At 35.7% G+C, this 20,238-nt stretch overlaps 3 protein-coding genes across 3 annotated transcripts; 2 read left to right on the top strand and 1 right to left on the bottom strand.

Moving 5' to 3' along the window:
• Positions 1 to 241: 241 nt before the first annotated feature.
• On the top strand, positions 242 to 12,499 carry LOC128680300 (uncharacterized). The gene is made up of 7 exons (XM_064436787.1): positions 242 to 461; positions 986 to 1,141; positions 1,505 to 1,649; positions 2,947 to 3,140; positions 9,697 to 9,867; positions 10,216 to 10,354; positions 11,067 to 12,499. The coding sequence occupies exons 1-7, from the start codon at positions 375 to 377 to the stop codon at positions 11,234 to 11,236; spliced, it is 1,062 nt and encodes a 353-aa protein (XP_064292857.1). The 5' UTR covers positions 242 to 374; the 3' UTR covers positions 11,237 to 12,499.
• Positions 3,142 to 8,490, top strand: LOC128680330 (uncharacterized). Its single transcript, XM_053763397.2, has 4 exons — positions 3,142 to 5,113; positions 5,524 to 5,697; positions 6,083 to 6,233; positions 6,903 to 8,490. Exons 1-4 carry the CDS (start codon positions 5,021 to 5,023, stop codon positions 7,037 to 7,039), a joined length of 555 nt encoding a protein of 184 aa, XP_053619372.1. The 5' UTR covers positions 3,142 to 5,020; the 3' UTR covers positions 7,040 to 8,490.
• Positions 11,639 to 19,049, bottom strand: LOC128680334 (odorant receptor 4-like). Its single transcript, XM_053763401.1, has 10 exons — positions 18,903 to 19,049; positions 18,545 to 18,697; positions 17,248 to 17,427; positions 16,482 to 16,634; positions 15,591 to 15,708; positions 14,074 to 14,170; positions 13,418 to 13,519; positions 12,581 to 12,669; positions 11,939 to 12,008; positions 11,639 to 11,698 (listed from the first exon to the last, which is right to left on the bottom strand). Exons 1-10 carry the CDS (start codon positions 18,985 to 18,987, stop codon positions 11,639 to 11,641), a joined length of 1,107 nt encoding a protein of 368 aa, XP_053619376.1. The 5' UTR covers positions 18,988 to 19,049.
• Between the last annotated feature and the right edge of the window lie 1,189 nt (positions 19,050 to 20,238).

The following is a 20,238-nucleotide window of genomic DNA, read 5'->3' as shown; positions in this document are numbered from 1 at the left end:
AATCAGGCACAGGTGTGCAACAATTTTTTATGAATAAAATATTAAGTTCCAAAACTGATAAAAAATACTGTGTAAGTGATTGGCGGAAATTATTTTCTGCATTCAACTATTTTTGGCGATTTACAAAGTCAATTAAGGTTTTGGGCAAGCGCCCATCGTGCCCAAGCCGCTGGATCCGTGCCCGGTACCAAGCTTTATATGTGTTATCTCTAACTTATCACCATTACAGAAGCGTCGGTCATTCATATTTATAAACCAGTTCTGCATATATTTTTATTATAAGTGGCCAGTCAAAACATGCGGACCGGTTGTGCCTGTTAGACAGTTGTTCGAATTTTAAACTTGTGTTCTATAATTTTTTTAATAAATAAAAAATGTATTGTGAGTTGCCAGAGTTTCGGAGATGTTGTTTTTGTTTGCCGTTAAGGAGAGGGGTTTTGACCCTAGCCTATGTAAACATAGTAAGTAGACAATTCTTTTTGTGGTAGAATTACAAAGCTCGAAGTACTATTATGTATAGGGTTTTATTGATATATACTTTGGTATTTTGATATTCGAAATACATTTTAAAGTGCATATTTAATTAAACTCAAATATTAACATTGATATTACAAGCTTTTATACCTAGTACCTAACTAAACAACCAATAAACATATTTGTCATTTTGCATACGTGTAAATCGAAGAGTAGGTACAGAGAATAATTACTTATCTGTCCCAAACATACTCACATTCAAATTGTTGCATTTATTTAGTGGGATAAAACCCATTAATATTCTAAGTGCAAAAAAATATTCCCGTGGGAAACTCTCACTGACTGATAGGGAGAAACGGGAAATTGAAATAGAGACGAGAGACGATAAATTTTACCAGTCCAACAGAATATATATGCATTAAGAGAATGACTGAGATTTTTTTTCGATTATATTCTCGAAATGGAAATTGAAAACCTAATTGAAAAATAAACTCGATTATTTTTGTTTCAGGCATTATGTATAATGGTAACGTTTCTTACCCTGAATTTCGGGAGCGCAGATTTCCGTATACTCTCTTCGTACTCGGAGATGCCTTATGAACTTAATGTTACCCTGTTCATACTGGACATTATTGTTACCATCATCCTGGTAGTCGGACTACACATGGTAAAATTCTACTTCCTACTATTCACCTAAGAGCTATTTCTAGCGCCTAGAAATGAAGAGCGTCTGCCGGGTCCTCATGAAAAATATCATGTACCTATGCAATTTCAATATTTAAAAATAAATTCTATAAAAAATCCAATGGTCACTTTCTACCAGTTACTAAAAAAAGATTTTTCATGATCTGACATTTCTATTTTTTTTTAGTTCCAAACATAAATATCATATCACCTTGAACCGTGATCCATGGATTTAGTATTTCGTACCTAACCTACTAATTCCATGCCGTGATCTAACACGAGTTCTCGAAACCATTGACAAAGAAAAACTAACTTTTTCGTTCCAACTTTATGGTTTATTTTCCAGAAACGCGAACTCCTGGCGAGGATATACTACTACTTCATGATCTTCTCTCTCTGTTCGTCTGTCCTGCTCACCATTATTGACGTTGTGCTGATGAAGTACGCACACTTTAAGATGTTGGCCGTTTTCAACCTCATGTTCAGTTTAGGTAAGAGTTCGTACTAATATTACAAATACAAAGTCTTTAAGTTATAAATAGCGGGCTAAAGATATGATGTAGTAAAGATCCGAAGTCATGGGCTAAAATTGGTTAAATATTTCATCATCATCAACTGCAAGCCCTCCATAACCCACTGTAGGGATCTGCTTCCGTCCGCTCTGCTCTGCCAACTATCTCTGTCCTTAGGCCACCCTTATCCAGTTGCCGGCAATTTTCTTTACATCGTCGACCCAACTAGCTGCCTTATATCCTACGCTCTATTTACAATTTCTGAATATTTTATGATGTATAAGTTACTGTTGCTATGGTCGCTCATGGGATGGGTGACCAAAAATGTATTGTCTCGAACGTAAGCCGTTAAGCCGTTGGACCCGGCTGTAATTGTAGTCATTAAAACCCACCAATTCGCATTACCCATCCATTCATCCGTTTGTCCTCCCTGTGTAGCAGTGCAGCATGATGACCGTTAGGCGAAATAGTCTGCTGTATGTCACTACTACTATACTGGAGGTCTCGAGTTCGATTCCCGGTCAGGTCAAGATGGAAAATGATATTTTTCAAATTTACTTGAGTCTTTGATGTTTATCTATATAATTATGTATATGTAACAGATTATAGTATCGTTGAGTTAGTATCCCATAAGACAAGTCTCGAACTTACGTTGGGACTGACTCAATCCATGTGATTTGTCCCTATATATTTTTTATATCCACACAGAAGGCCAGTACCCCAGCAGTGGGGACGATAAAATGGCTGATGATGAGGTGCCCCAATGGCCTAAAATTATAATTGACACTGTGACAATGGTTATCGTTTAATGTTTACGGAAGCACACTAAGCAAGTTGAAACACTCGTACATAGCGTCAGTCAATTATTATGATAACTTTCATTTGTAAACTAATGCTCTTATATCTTGATTGTCTGTGTATCGGGAGGGAGTGATTTTTCTAACGAGATTAGTCTCATCACCACAGATTTCTTTCGGGGCTGTGACGCCGCGGAGCCTGTGATCAGCATAAATAACATTAATATTTTATTGATTCGGATATGATTTTACAACCGGCCGCCTGCCTGATATCAACTCTCCTTGGGAATGCTATTATTACCTATAAGCTACCTAGGCTGTGTCACTTAGTTACCTCGTACGAAATCCACCACACACGTCACATGACAGACTCTCAGTCTCTCGAATCCCTCATGACTTCCGCGCGTAGAGGTCTTTACTACCATATATGTAGGTACTTAAGCTATATTCACTAAAATAAAGGTTTTATTATTTTACAGTCATAAACTTCTATCTGCTGCTCCTAGTGCGCAGTTTGGTAAAGAAACTCCAAGTTTCCAGTGGGAATACCTTCGGGAACCAGTTGGCAGAGTTCATAGAGGGTCCATCTCTAACCCTGAGGGAACCTGACCAAAATGGCACCGTCACCATCGCAATACCGGACGAAAACGCCGATACTACGAAAACCAATCAATAATACGAGATTATAATAAAACCGGCCAAGTGCGAGTCGGACTAGTGCATTAAAGTTCCGTACCATTATGTATATAAACGACAAAAATCAAGTTTGTTTTTAGGAGCCCTCTTATATTTGTTTTATTTTTAACCCCCGACGCAAAAAGAGGGGTGTTATAAGTTTGACCGTTAGAGTGTCTGTCTGTCTGTCTGTCTGTGTACGTGGCACCGTAGCTCATCAACGATAAAATTAGAACCGATTTGGATGCGTTTTTTTTTATTTGATAGATAATTGTCACGCGGCGATTCTTAGATATATTTCATCAAATCGGTTCAGCCGTTCAAAAGCTGTAGCAAAATGAATATTGAAAGTTGGGGTTTTTTTAATTTGTCTAACAAATGAACTTGTGTTTTATAGTAATAATTGTTATAGCGGCAACAGAAATATCTGTGAACTGTGTAACTGTCACGGTTCATCGAATACATCCTGGTGACAGACAGACAGACTTACGGACAGCGAAGTCATAATAATAGGATTCCAATTTATCCTTTGGGTACAGAACCCTGAAAATTGTCAAGCCTAAATGATATCATACGATGGTAATAATGGTAGACGGTAAATGACGTTAAAAATTACTCAAAAATGATGTATCTTTCAACCGAAGTATCGCTACAAGATTTTATTTAGTTTTAACTGTTCCGATGTTGCTTTGTCTGTAATCAAATCGAGTACTTAAGTAAAATTTCGCCTACTTACTACCACCTGTCCTACAGAGTTGAAATTTTCCACATTGCTTCAGTTTCCATGACAGCACATTATTATGAATAGATGACCAGGATCGACACCCAACGAGAGAACTCTTCCACGGTTAACGGAATTGACATAATTTTTTTGTGACGCGTTGAATGTAAAAATAAATCTCGTTGATGAAAATAAAAGCTTGCGGCAAAGTGAGATTATTGTAAAAAAACTGTTTGGTTTTTACAAACACTCCTGGAATTTGTAAATATTAAATTAGATTTTGCTAAGTCATATTATGTTTAGGCTAGGTGAATTAGATTATAACAAAAAATAAAAATATGAATTAAAACTAGTTTTATTAATAGCTTTTGCCAGAGGCTTCGCCCACGTATAATATTTACAGACATTTAATTTATTTGGGGGTTGAATGAAAAAAAAAAACGTAGCCTATGTTTGAACGGGGGATTACTAAATGCACAACAAATTTCATCAAAATCGGTCCAGCGGTTTAGCAATGAAAGACAGAAACATACAGACAGAAATAAAATCTGTTATACGCCTTTTCGCCGTTATTTTTTCTTTCTTCAACTATCGGCGGCAGAATTTCTGTCCCAACCAAAGATTAGAAATATAACCTTTTTGTAAATAAAATATATCATCTTTTGGTCCTTCATGATCGATACATGCTCGGTTGGCAACAACACTTATGACATTAATGTCTTAAAATATTGTAAATAAAAAAGCATTATACCAGATTTTGTACTAGAAGCATATAAAATTATAACTGAATATAAATGTTGTGTTGTTGTTGTGTTAAAATCAGATCAACCGTTTTGAAAAAGTGATACCGCAGAGTTTTTAATACGCGGGGACATGCGGTCCTGACGTTCTATAGCTAGGAAAGAACCAGAAAAACGAAGACATATTGTTCATTAAAACATTATTGAGCCAATTTTCCAGTGATATTTGGACGTTTAACTAATCAGTGCCTATGTGCCAGACAATTTTATCAAAATCGGACCAATAATAATTAGACGAAATCGCGTCGTAACGTGCACAAAATGTATTATTAATGTATGTAGGAGACGAAACGTTCATAATAAAAGACAGGATTTTTTTAAATAATCGAATTACGAATTAGGCAAACATAAATAAAAATGTTTTGTGAGTGGCCAAAATATCGACAGTTTTACCGGTGGTTGTGCGTATCGTTGAAGGAGAGAATATTAGCAATCGCTTATATCAATGTTGTAAGTACCCTAGACATGTGGAAGTATCCTTACCTATTATAAAACAAAGTTCTCTGTCTCCCAAATTTGTATTACATTTTTTTTATTAAAGCATTAAGTATTCATAGAAATATTGTTTTCCTAAATAATTAAGTGTTTAATATTAAGGTCATAGATAAAATAATAAAAAGACATAATGTAGGATATAATACATATATTTATATATGTATACACTATACGCATAGATTTGTTTTGATCTTTGATGACCTCTGTGGCCTAATGGTCACGCCGGACTGCTACACTGGAGAAATCCCCGATCAGATCGATATGGAAAATTATCTTTTTCAGATTTACCTGGGTCTTGGACGTTTATCAAAATCAAAAACAAAATTTTAATTGTACCTTCACAAAAAATATTGTAATTATTTCAGATGCTGACGCTGTGCAAAGCAGCCGAGTATGTACCCTTGATAGCGATGTTGGAGCTGGACCGCGTGGGTGTGATGTTCCGCTATGTGATCGACGGGATGCCTGTGTTCTGTATCATCATCACATTGTCACTGGATGTTATCTTTACTACCATCCTGATCTATGGAGTTCACATGGTAATCAATATTACTCCATACTAATATTATGAATGAATGGATAAATGAATGAATGAATGAATGAATGGATGGATGAATGAATGAATGAATGGATGGATGGATGGATGAATGAATGAAAGAACGAACGTACGAATGAATGAACATTTATTGCCAAAAATTAAACACCACAACACAAAATAATAATAACGTACATGTAACAAACATATAAAATCATATACCTATTAGGTACAAGTAAATAAAAGTGTGTAATTATAAAGAGGAAAGATTTTTATTTTTGTTTTGTTTGTAATGAATAAACTAAAAAACGATAGTACCGATTTTTATGAAGTTTGGCACATATATAAAGTAACAATGCAAGTTAGTAATAACAATATAATATTTTCAGAAACAAACTGCGTACATGAAGTCTTATTACTACTTCATGATATTTGTGATGTTCGAGTCGACAGTTTTGGAGATTTCAAATCTCTTTCAGTCCTACAGCGACCAGGAACACCGTGATGAGTCTCATATCTTGTATTTTGTGTTCTGTTTTAGTAAGTACTATCCAAAATACCCTCTCATAACAATGGTCTACTTGCAGTTGGTCGCTACGTCGACTTTTACTGCTTACCCGGAGGAAATATGGCGACAGTCGCAAGGACCGTACAGCCGAAACGACAGCGCAAGGGGGCTCCCACATGGGAAAGAATCTCGAATGTAATAATGAATGAACGTTTTGTCATGCATACTACCATAACATCGTGTCTTTCTTTCTCTTTTTAACCCCGCACGCAAAAGGAAGGGTGTTATGAGTATGACCGCTAAGTGTATCTGTCTATCTATGTACGTGGCACCGTAGCTCACCAACGGGTGAACCGATTTGGATGCGGTTTTTTTATTTGATAGCAAATTTTTATGCGATGGTTCTTAGATATGTTTGATCAAAATTGGTTCAGCCGTTCAAAAGTTGTAGCAAAATGAATATTGAAAGTCGGGGTTTTTAAATTTGTCTAACAAATAAACTTGTTGTGTTATTTCCACCATACCACTTCCAACACACCATACCACTGATGTCAGAATTTTATTCAAGTCACCTTAAGCATTTAGGTGTCAGGTTAGTCAGTTACCTTAAGGCTTAAGGTACCTGACAATGTCACGATTTTTTGCCAAATATCTTATAGGTATGTGAAATAGTGTGTAAATAAACGTGTCTTTCATTCCAGTGTCAAACTTTTACATTTTATCCATGGTACGGAGGCTAATAGCGTCGGAAGACAAGTTTGACAACAAGTCTAGCAACCAGTCGTTGATTTCATCGCCGCCTATGTACGATATAAGTAGGTCGACAAAAGTACTGTAGATAGATATAGTTATTATACTGCTTATTATTATAGTATAATTATAGCCTATTATTTATGAAATTCAAGTTAAGTTTTGACTATAACATATCCCGCAATTCGGTGTAGCATTTGTGGCAAAGATCTAACGCCGGCTACACACAATCGCCGAAGTTTTTTCAAGAGATTTTGTATGGCGAATCCGCCAAAGTTTGGCGAACTGTTCGCGATAATATATAGCCGGCATAATATCTATATGTAGTTTGTGCCAAATCTCTTTACTGATTCACTTTTTCCCCATCTATTGCTGAGAAAAAACCCTTAAGTCACAGCTGTAAATTGAAGCACGTGGATTGAAGGTGACAATATGATAAAAACGGTAATCTCTTGTCAAAGAATATGTATCCAAATGACACCGGCGTAATCCCCCTTGAATATACCATTAATCCTTTAGTGGATGTCGTACGGTAAGAAATATCTGGCTATGCCGCTGCCGCCCTGGCAGGAGGGCGAATCATAAAATGCAGGCTTGACGTCTTCAAGGAGGAAAACCATGCCAATGTCTGACTTCAAGTCTCCCCAGATCGATCACCAAGGGGAGCCATCAGAGGGCATAGTGCGGGTTTGCATTTCACTTCTCACTACGGAATGGAAGTGCGAAGCAGTGAACCAATCACACTGCGTCATTGTATGACAACCATACCGCAATGTGATTCATTCGTTGTGTCTCACTTCGAATTGACTCGATAATATATGATAGACAATAGACCTATTTATTTATATCCCATTCATAAGATTCGCAACTACAAAGATTTTGCAAAGAAAAATGTTGTGTGATATCTCTTTTGAGTTTTTCGAATTATCTTTGAAGCATTTCTGGTGATTGACCAAATTTTCTGACCACCTTTCAAAAACCTGCTATACAATTTTGCATTCAAATGTTCTTTTCATAGAGTTTATTGTCGCTCGTCTGTTTTATAGCAATTATTCAATATAGGAATGATGACAAACACAATATCCACGCGAGAAACTCTCAGACAGCAGTCGTTCATTAGATACTTCATTCAAGCAGTCATAGTTTTACTTATGACTTTGATCAGAAGCTTACAGAATATTAAATATATTTTTATAAACCTCTGTGAGAAAGTCACCATACAAATTTCAGCAAAAAATATCTAAGGAAGTGTGCAGAAAACCCGATGGATGTTTGTCAACAAACAGATTTTACCCAGAAGTCGTTCCCCTATCATTAATCTCATTAGTTGTTATAATGGCCGCTAAATCAGTGTAAATAAGGTTAAAATTTAATGCTGATAACATGTCCAAGAAACGTACACGGTAGTTATTTATTTGATGTGGTTTGTTTATGACGAACTAGTGATTTCGTGCGTGCGGTGACCGTGAGATAAGAGATTTAAAACTTTTTAAATAAATCAAATTAAGAACAAAACTATTAAAAAAAAATAAAAATGTATTGTGAGTGGCCAGAATTTCGACGATGCTGCATGTGCTTGCCGTTGAGAAGGGGAATTTTAGTTTTTGGTTATTTAAATATTGTAAGTAAAGTTATTTTATTTAATTTAATTTTCATCGTAGTATTAAATAAGATACTACTCAGAATTCATATTATATAAGTTACTCAAGGGTTGCTAGTTTTTTAAGAAGGGCATAGAAGGGCATAAAGACAGTTAAGAATTGTTTTCTTTTTGTATAAGTAGGTATTGTGTACACAAAAACACAAATTTAATTTAATAGTTACAAGTATAAATTTTAGACATTCTCTATGGTTGAAAATGAAAATAATTTATTTACATATTCTATCTATAGTTCATTTGGGATTACCAATACGACTATGTATAATTATAATGTTTATAATGATATATTATGTGACATGTAGGTAAATATTAAGAATAATTTTAAACTATAAAATATCTTTGTCGTTTTTACCGTGACCTTTAGATTCTGCTCTGCCAGTGTCAACTGATAATGTGTAAATAAGTCACATTACGTAAATGCAGTGCGTACGTAAATGTGCAATCTGCATCACAATTTCTAAAATGTTAAAGTCTTAAATAGTCATTTAAATAATAAATATTTGTCCAAATTTTATAACAACAACAATATTATGAAATGTATTAAATGGAACAGATTTTTCAAAATTCATTCGTTCTTTTTAGTTGGACGAAAGTATAATCATGTACTTGGTTAAATATTATTATATTTATGTATATATTTATACTTCGTTCAATTAGAGTGTTTGATGCGCCTACGCTTCTTCTTCTACCAGCTTTGGAAGTCGTCAATAGACTTTATATTACATCTTCATAAGTTGAAAAATTAATATTTTGTATTTTGTTCGGTTCAGTGTCTTCGTGAAGGTCTGTCAAGAAAGTTAAGAAAATCAATGGGAGCGCTTTTTTCCGTTGGCTGGCAACACTGCGTGTACAATCAATCCTCTATTTGGTTTTGCATCGGCAAAAAAATTTGTATGTTAAAAGCTTCCTTTTCTTCTCCTTTTTGACAGAATTTTTCTGAACTCTGAACCTTTTCTGCACTTGAATTTTTGTGCAGAAAAAGTTCTATTTATATTGTCTATGTTTTGATATAGGCGGTTAAAGGCACCAGGGGACTTAACTAGGTCTAGATGCAATAGATTTTTTAAACCTATCTTATATTTCAGATATTTACAATCCTGCAAGTATTAGTGTTGTACATGATAGAGGTCGATGATCTGAGCGCGATGCTGCTCCTGCGCAATGTTAACTACTACGAGATGCCGGTGATCTTCACCATTGCGGCTTGCGTCTTGGAAGTTGCCTTCAATATCCTTCTGATCTATGGCACTCATACGGTAATATATAATATTAATTTATTTTTATTTTATTACATAAAATACAATTAGTATCTATAAACTATAGATAAATATATAGAGAATGATATGTGGTCGCAAAAAAAATAATCCCTATTATGCCAGAAGGGCTTACCATTTTTTAAATATAAGTTCCGCGCTTGGATACGTCTTAGCCAAGTATAAAACCGGAAACACGTTCAATAAAAAGTACAATCTTAATGACTGTCATATTGTATATAGTCAAAACTCTAAAATGTTTTGATTAAATAAATTAAAAAATAATCTTTATTTTTATTTTAGTGCTGCACTCTGGCGCACATCGCAGTAAAATACAATTTCTTTTTTCAGAAACGGCCGTCGTACATTAAGATTTATTATTATTTCATGATTTCCATGCTGCTGACGTCTGTGATTTTGGAGATTTTGTCTGTGTGTATGTCTCGGGGCTATGATGGATTTTGGATTTTATATTTCATGTTTTGTCTAAGTAAGTACATACTTTTATTTATGATAAATATTTTTATACATTATTATAAAGAGGTAAGCGTTTGTGAGTTTGTATGTTTGAGTCGGGTAATCTCCGAAACTACCAAACCGATTTAAAAAATCTTTCACCATTCGAAAGGTACATTATCCAAAATTGCTATAGGCTATATCTTATCTCAAAATTCCCACGGGAGCGAAGCCAACAACGGGGTAACATCTAGTTTTCTATAGTTTTCTTTCATTCTTATCGAGTTTGGTATTGCTAAAACTGGTAACAGATTTTATTTAAGTCACAATTTTTGCGATTATTAGTAAATACTTGGGTAGTGGAATGTGATTTTTTATTGGTTTTTACTAACAGCTAATTTCGACTAATATACATATTGGATTGGGTTTATTGTAAGGAACAAAGATCTTATTTATTCCAAGATTGATGGATAATATAAAATCCATACTTCCACTGATATTATAAATTTAATGCGAAAGACTGCCCGTCTGTCTATTTTACAGCTAAACCGCTGGACCGATTTTGATATAGTACCCATGTTTAAATATAGGCTACTTTTTCAAGATCAAAAATCAACTCCCAAATTACTATAACGGAGTCTATGAAAATCATGTCGCTTTAGCTTTCGCCGAGAAATTAACGCGGACGAAGCCGCGGTTAAAAGCTAGTGAATGTGTTGTAAATATCTTACCTATTTCTATTTCAGTAATAAACCTATACCTGCTCTTCTTGGTGCGGAGTTTGATCGTGAAACTGGAAGTGTCGGACTGCAACAAGTTTAGCAACCAGTTGGCAGACTTCATCGACCGCGCTTCTATGCGGCACAACACGGTCTATACTGAGATTGTGGTGCCTAGAGACAGCAATACTGTCTAAATTGGCTTCTGGGGTTTACAATAAAATGCATATAGTTATTTAAATGTAACATTACAAATCACATTAACTAAAATGTCACTTGAATTGATCAGTTTTGTTAATTATGATGATTTATATTTTCCGTCTCATTATCCATCATGCCGAATACATCATTGACCATGAAAACATCATTGTTATACAACACAGAGCACGGAACGTCATTTTGCTCGTCCGCTGGCAAGCAAAATGACGTTCCATGCACTGTGATACAAGCTCCATATAAAATTCTAGTCTAATAGGTATATCAGGTTCAATATGTTTTAAATTCTTAGGTACTCAAATAAAAATATTCTACATTTCGATACATATAGTTATAATTGTGTATAATATATAGATATCACACACTGAGCTAAATTCCTAGATTTATTTTTCTTTATAGACATTTAATAATAGAGATAAATACGACCAAGAAGTTTTAATGACCTGAAAAAGAAAATAAACATTTGTAATATTTGAATTTCGACCGAATCATTTTTGGAATCAACATTTTGTTTGTCTCGATTTATTCGAGCTGGCCATTTATATAAAAAATATAAACTTATAGAAAAAAAATTCATACTGCCGTCCTTATCATAAGTGAAATAACTAGATATGTTCTAGTCTAGAAAATAGATATATTGCACTTTGACAAGGACGACAGCATGCCACAGACAATAAACTTACAGTTGTGTAACTGGCCAGACACAAAACTGTTTGAAACCCATAAGTAGTAACACGCACTGCTTTCTGAGATCTGAAATAAGTTTATGGGTTAAAACACAAAAATTCGACAACACGGCGACGTACAGCTAGTTAAAAAATAGCCTATATGCATACGAAGTGGTAGAATATTATTATCTTGGGTAAATCCTAATAATATTTCAAATTAATTGTAACACCTCTAAAAAGTACTTAGTCGTCAGCGCGTCCGTTACAAGAATGCGGATATCTCCTTACGAGTATCCTATAAAGAAGTACTGCATATATAATACCTACCCAAGGTAATCGTATGTATAGTGTAGAAATATTGTAACAACTGTATAAAAATGAGAAAATTTGTGGTAAACTCGCTCGGTTAAATAAATATCGTGTGTTTGAAATCGCTAGAGCACAAAAAGTGGCGGTGGTGTAATGGTTAAGACATCCGCCTGTGGACCGACAGGTCCCAGGTTCGAATCCTACTCGTGCCACATGTGTTTGTATAACAATCTCATCCATGTAATAAACCACTCCATTGATAAAGTTGTTGTGTGTTTCATTTCACGACCACGACCCTCAGCCATGAGGAAATATGACTATGAAGAAAGAACACAAGTGTTGTCATACCTGTGCATCATTATGAATATGGTTTTGCGGTTCCTTATCGACGTTTTATACCAGCCACATTTGTACAGAGCCTCGGAAAAGCCCTCACTCTGAAAATTAAAAAATAAACTCTAAATTGTAGTTGAAAACCTTAACCTCCGTGGTTTTATTATACGAGTAATGCTTTTTGTGTATGAACTTTTTTGTAATTGTTTTGTTTAAATGGAAATAATTAATAAATTTACGGTATGATAGAGGCTCCTGTTCATTTTACATATTATGAATATTGTTGATGCTGATACGATGTCGTTCTTGCAAAAAATCGTGCTAGCTAGGCAGACAACAGGCCGAAATTTTTATAAACACACAAGATACTTAACTTTTTAACTTTTATTATTTTTTATTACAAAACTTACAAAGTCTTTGATATATATTTATACGATTAAATTGGTTACCTGCTACGACAAGCTACAAGAATGCTACGAGCTGCCTACGAGTGCCCTACGCCGTAGACAATAGTGACGGTACATATTGAAATATAGAGCATACTTTATTTTAATTCAATACCATATGTATGCAGGTATTTATTCTACAGGCAATAATGAGTTTCAGAAAACAATTTAAACTTTGAAATGACCGGACGCCTTTGTTCATATAAAAACCGCTCTGGCCACGTGGTCCGATTTCTTTGTATAAAAACGAGTTTTAACTCTCATGGGTTTTAAATTTATTTATGTAGAGGCCTTCCATTAATTACTTGATAGTTTTCTTGCATTTTAAACCTAAAAATAACGTGCATTTTTCTTTTTCTTCATATTGCACGTTTAACGTATGTAACAAACTAGTTATAAGACTTACTGACTCTACCAGTCTCTGTCCGTATGAGCACACAAGCCAGATCTGAAGTAGGGCTGTCACAAGGAACGTTTTGTACACCACATCACTTATTTTTTCCACTATCTGTAATCATCAAAAGTCATGTATTTTTATTAAAAATAAATAAATAATGTATATTTAAAATAATTCATATTAAGAAAGCGGACTCCGGGCTCCGATCAATGGTTAATGAAGAAATCGGGAAAAAGCTCAGATGAAAGAGAGAGAGAGAGAAAAAAAATGGTTTCTACAGACCTATATAAAAACCCTAATACAATAAGTAACTTTCAGTGAATATATCTAAAAATCTTTTTTCTTACAAGTCTTATTATGAATATATTATGTAAGCAATCTTACAATGTCTTTTTAAGATTTTACAGCAATATAAAAAATTGAAAGGCAAAGTGCATTTGAATTTTAAGGAATTACTTTCATGGTTAATAAATGCTCGACTTGAGAATCTAGGATTGAACTAACATTTGAATTATTTTAAACAAAATTCAACAAAGTACTGTGAAGGTTGTTCACATGAACAACCTTTTTTTATAATCGACGTTCACATGTTAGGACTCGTAAGAAAAAACGGAGTGTACTGTGTATCTAAACTAACAAATGGAACAGACGAAAAGTTTACTTACGACAGCACAGAATCCACAGAAACATATGATAATGATGCTGTTTGCGAAAATCAACAACAATGGTAGACTCATTAGGTCTTCCACGTCACCAGCCAGCCTGCGAAATGAGATCAGCAAGAATAATACGAATATTGTTTACATATAAGTTTTTTTAATTCTGCTATTTCTTTGCTTTTAAAAACATAAGTATAGCGTTTTTTTAAATTCCATAAACTAAAAAATAAGGTTCGTATATTTTATAACATCAGCTGTTGTTGCTATCAGATGTGTATGAAAGGCTCCATCTAACAAACTAAAGCATTGTTTTGTATTGTATCATGCAGTTTAAAAGCTAACTTGAAATATAGTAGACGTTCTAGGCTGAAGCTCATTCTCTTGCAAAGTTTTGAGCTTTAATTAGCAACCTTTGAAACTAAAGTTTGAGATTTGCTATAAAACAATAAGCTCTACGTAACATTCACTACAAAACTTTAGTAATAGTGAAACTTAAGTTTAAGCTGACCTTGTTTCAATGCACAAATCTACATACAAAAGATCTGGAGATCAAAAGAAGAAGTAATAAAGTATTTGCCCGCAACATCGCCCGCGTGTATATGCTGGTGACTGATATATTTAGATTACGAGTACATCTGTAGTGCGTCGGGTATGTTTGCGGATGCTGGTATATATAATTTTTATGCCATCATAAGCAAAGAGTCAGACTAGATGTTGTGGCGTATAAGATCCAACAGAGTCCCGCAGTTCGTGAGTGTGGAACCTCAGACAGAAACACTGTTTACCGAAAGTTCGTTTCGCCGATTTTTAGATACTTAAGGTTTATAGATATGTTCTTACCTTTTTTTTGTTTACCCAGGGGAATGCTTGTTACGCACTGAGTGTGGGACTCCTGGGCCGCTAGTCGGCCCAGCCTACCCACTAAACCCTTGGAACCCCTGGGGCGTTACCACGCTGCCGTTATGGGGGACGTCACGGGGTCGCTAGGCATTTCACCGCGACGCCCCCTCGGCCGGCCGCAAGTAGTAGTACGGGCGCAAGAGGTGATAGGCAGATGACACCCACACATTGCGCCCGATACAGAGGCAGCCACCCTTCGGCCACAGAGGACAGGGGGATCGTAGAGGTCCCCTCTAGTCCCCTCTAGTCTAGTCTATCACCTCTGGTCCCCTCTAGTTTCCACATCCAAAGGCTGGTGGCGGGTCACCAGCCAATGGCAGTACTAGCGAGGGGACCGTCCACCAGGCCCAGAGCACCCACCAAAGTCTCTGGGCCTTGGGTTCCTCTTGGTTCACCGGGGTGGCTGGTTGTATCAGACCAGCCCCCCCGGTTACTAAGCCCCACCATCGCGACAAGATGGGAACCCGTCGGGGGGAGATATGTTCTTACCTAACCTAACCTAATTATGTCAAGCAGAATAGAATAGACAACCTACAAACTTTCGCATTTATAATATTAAACAAGCTTACTTTTGCATTATGTGATATTGCTTAGGATATAGGTTAGGATTAGGATAATTTTACCTGATCAAAGTTCTGTGCCTGGAAATTATATTATCCAATTCTTCGCGGATCCTCGTCTCACTATCACCATCATCGGTAACGCTCTTTACACAGTTCTTAGATATACTGCCATATTTGTCTGAAGTAAATAAATAATTAGATAAAATACTATAATAGACTAACTTGTTATTCATAAAAAACTTAAAATCTATTTCAAACCAGATTACGTTTTTATGCTATAATGGTTTTTAAGAATTTCACAAAAATTATTAAGTGCTATGGTGAAAAAACATATTTTAGTTATGTTAAACATGTTTATTATGCTTTAACTTTTTAACCCTCGACGACAGAAGGTTATAAGTTTAACGTGTCTGTATGTCTGTCCGTGGCATCGTAGCTGCCAACCGTCTGAAAGATTTTGGATTTCGTTTTTTTATTTGAAAGAGCATTTAATCGAGAGTGTTCTTAGCTACGTGTGTCCAACCGTTTGGAAACCATCAGCTCATTCGCTTTCAGAGCCTCTGCTCTGCTCTAACACCAAAAAACTCTTTTTTTGGTGTTAGATTTTATTCAACATATATTTTTTTTAATTTTTTAAATTTATTCTAAACTTGAATAAAATCTGACACCAGTATTAGCTATTCTTCATAGTCGTATTCCACATGGCTGAGGGTCGTGGTCATTACTTGGAATGAAACATACACAACAACTTTCTTGGAATTAAAACTACTACATATGAGTCAGATAGGTATACAAACTCATGTGGCACGAGTAGGATTCAAACCTGGGACCTTTCGATCCACAGGCGGGCGTCTTAACCATTACACCACCACCGCTTCAACTATTACCACACTCTCACACACACTTAACACACTCGAAAAGAAAGAAGTCGTACATCAATGCAATTCTTACTCAACGGATACGTCGGTGGCAGCTGGTCGTCAGTAGACACCTGCACCAGACCCTGAACCCTCAGAGAGAGAAGGTCGAACTGAACCGCTATGTGGCTGAGCAGGATGCAGAACATCATCACGCCGCATTGCAGGGACAGCACTGCCACTGTACCTGACCAATATGATTACAGATATTATTTGTATTTTTCAAATTTTCGCACATTGAACACATACATTTATTCAACACAATTCAATTAAAAATATATATTGCTTTCTTAATGTACAAAATGCAGGTATTCAATATAAAAACAATTTAGACTTCACATATCAATTCCCGCGCGGCCCGATCTGACGCGATCCTATTGTTGATCAAGTGTTTTTATTATCTCCAGGATCAAAGGGTTAATGACCTTAAAGGAATAACTGAAGAACTAACGACGTTCATTGAAAACTGAGCTTTAAAACGTCCCCTGTAGACATAAATGGCTACAAATTAGCGGACTGTACGCTGTCAGTTCTCGTCTTATCATTGTAAAGTAGGTCTATAGTTGACGCCTTAAAGCTCACATTCAAATAACGTCATTGACTTATAGGCACATGGTTATTACCTCTCTCTCTCATCGGAGCATTTTCCCAGTTGCTTACGCAGCCATAGAGCATTCTAGCCCCGCGACTGCTTTCCTATCTTACTCCTCCACTTCGCAAAGTCTGCGGTATCCTTAGTTGTCAGATCATTGCTATTATATGTATACCATCTTTTTTGTGTTATTTTTTTCTATTTGTACCTTGCCAAGTCTGCACAACAGTGATAACTTCGAACACCACGGGCTGTAAGGCGTCGAAAGGGAAGTAATACAGAAGCAGCATTTCCTTCGGGGCGTCGTAGCCAAGGTGCCTCTTCAACGTAGCGATGTAAGGACGACTCATGTAGGCTATGAGGAGCAGTGCGTTGGAGTAGTAGTAACCTGTAAATGGGCACGATGGAAATGCCACGTATGGAAGTCTCCTATAACATTTGGTCACGTTAGTCGTCCGTCATCTATATAATTTTCTTTGTCTTTAGCTAGAATCAACCATCTATAGTGCCACTTAGGGAGCAATGCGTTGGATAGTAGTAACCTGGAATCATAGAGAACTTTGCTAGAAGCAATCGTCTATGTGGTGTCTCTTCAACACAAGGATATACTTATGTACTAGCCGCATGCTAAAAAATATACATAAATATTCGTACACATTTAAAAATAGTATTAATACTCTAAAAGAATGTAAGTAAATAATATAACGTACGCAATAATATTATACTTTAATAAAAAAATACACAAGCGCCTTCCTTTTTGTAACCGCAAAATAAACCAAACAAATTCAATAGGAATACAATAATCTCGTGGCATTTTGTCACTAACATTACAAATGAACAAATCTCAGTGACATGACATGCGTAGTAATGAGACCTTTTGCCCCGAATTCACCTCTCGTATGGAGTCTTGCCCTTTCAGAAATATTACCTACGACATGAATTATAAATAAATGTTTTTACAGGTAAATTTGTCCGTACTTTAACTAGATTGATTATAATTTCAAGATTATTTATGTACCTAGCTAACTTAATGGCAATAGATTGCACTACAAGATATTCTTACGGCCGTTTAAAAATTTAAAAAGAAAATGGCATTTAGTTGAACTCTTAACAATTTTTACGCCTTTTTAAGAATTTAATTTTAATAATTAGATTATTATATCGGTTTAATTCCGCTAAAATCAAAAGTTACTGTTTCTCATACGATCGACAATGGACAAAGATATAGTGTCCAATGTTATGTGACAAGCAAGCTATCGGAAAAAACTAGTATTTATGTCTTATTGTTGGATACAAGTCTTCTTGTTCTTTTTCTTCCATTGCTTATACAAACCCGTTTTTTACAGTCCGACTGATACAAACGACTAAACAAGCTCACCACACCAAGAACATTAGACAAATATTTATTAAACATTTACCCGCGCTTGGAATCGAACCGACCTGCGGATGGCCGGCGTCGTGATCACTTCGCCATGAAGACATCACAGATATATTCCTTTTCTCACCTCTTACAACGTAGCTGACGATCGAGTTAGCCTTACTGATGATCTGATGCTGCTCTTCAGTCACCTCTCCCCGAGGGTACATGTCTCGGAGGTCATTCACCAGGTTCTCGAATATTTCTCGATGGGACACTATCTTGTAGCAGTTGGTTAAAGCTAAAAAAATATATTAATTTATTTGTTTGTTTATATCATCACGCTTTATCTGTTCAATCAATTTTCTCGAAATTTTCCATACATATAGACTAAAGTACGGAGAAGTACATATGATACTTATCATCACGAAAAAATAACTGTTCCTGTGGGAAATGCACGCGGCCGGAGTCGCGGTTTAGTAGCCAGATAATAAACAAAAACCTGCCTAATAGAGCGTATCCCGCGCAGGGTACCATAATGAATATCTGGATATTGTCTTCCAGGTTCTTCCCTTTCTTCGCCAGGATCATGTGGAGGGACTCCAGCACCGCGGCCCCCACTATATTGACGAACTCAAACCAGTAGTAGAAATTCCAGAACAATCTAAAAATAAATAAACTTAGTAACGGGAAAATTACTGATCTGAATTGTTTCCGTGTTGCCTATCGCTAGACTAGACTTCAACGATCTGCCATAATGTGATTGGTATATGATTGCGTCGATTAGCCGAAACCCATCCTAACGCAGCGGGCGATGTCGTACACATTAAACGTTGTAAAAACTAGTAAAATAACGCTTAGCTTAATAACAAAATAACTGGGCATTTTATTATGATCCATTTTATATTAATTGTTGTAAATTCGACGTTTATAACCGCAGTAAGCTCTAGGAATTTAATCTTCGAAGAGACGCGCTTTTTTAAACTGACTGAAAAGATTTTCGGCTAGCAGAGTGCAGTGAATAGGTAAAATTGGTATTGAAATTTCGCAACCATTCATCAACCTATGTTATTTAAGGGGTTTTGATTTGATCAATTATTCAAAGTTATATAGAATAGTTAAAGCTAAACTATATCGTATCTGAGATAACTATACCTTAGAGAAAAAAATCCAGTAGTTCCATAATGGTACTGAATAAGAGAAAAGTATTGGGATACGGCAAGGCATTCTGTGATTTTCACCAAAATGCAATATTACTTCCAATGTTTACGACTAAATAAAATAGTGCAAAACGAAGTCGCCCGCCTCGCCAGGCTGTTTCTTTTTAACTCACAACGGATTTTGATGCGCTTTTCATTGTTCATCATGAAATGATGATGTCATTTCAGCCTCTTTGTACCAACTGCTGAGCATAGGCCTCTCTCGCCATAGGAAGCTTTATGTGACATCTTGTCTCTATCTGTGGTCAGTGGACTTCCCTCAAGAAAAAACAACTCACTTGGCAAATTCGGAGTCCTTCCTATTCAGCCTGATGCCAATCATTTTGAAGATCAACATCGGTGTGTCGTACGTGCGGTCGTAGTCCTCCACTGCGCTTATGAACTAGGCATAAATAATATTATATATTATAGTAATATAAAAATATGTTAATATTGTTTATGCCATGTGTGTATGACCATTGTACAGATTTAACACAAAATATATTGAGAGTAACAGGAAATCAATTATTAAGATACCTTTCACCTGAAAATCTATTAATGTTGAAAAAGTTCGGTTTTCGGCAAATGTTTTCCCAATTTCTTTCCATTCATGTGTTTTTAGGAAAAAACTGTGAAAATACGC

The sequence above is a fragment of the Plodia interpunctella genome, chromosome 24 (genome assembly GCF_027563975.2).
Source record: "Plodia interpunctella isolate USDA-ARS_2022_Savannah chromosome 24, ilPloInte3.2, whole genome shotgun sequence".
NCBI classification, from domain to species: domain Eukaryota; kingdom Metazoa; phylum Arthropoda; class Insecta; order Lepidoptera; family Pyralidae; genus Plodia; species Plodia interpunctella.
The sequence above is the reverse complement of the archived record's forward strand: the minus strand, read 5'-3'. Positions and strand labels throughout refer to the sequence as shown.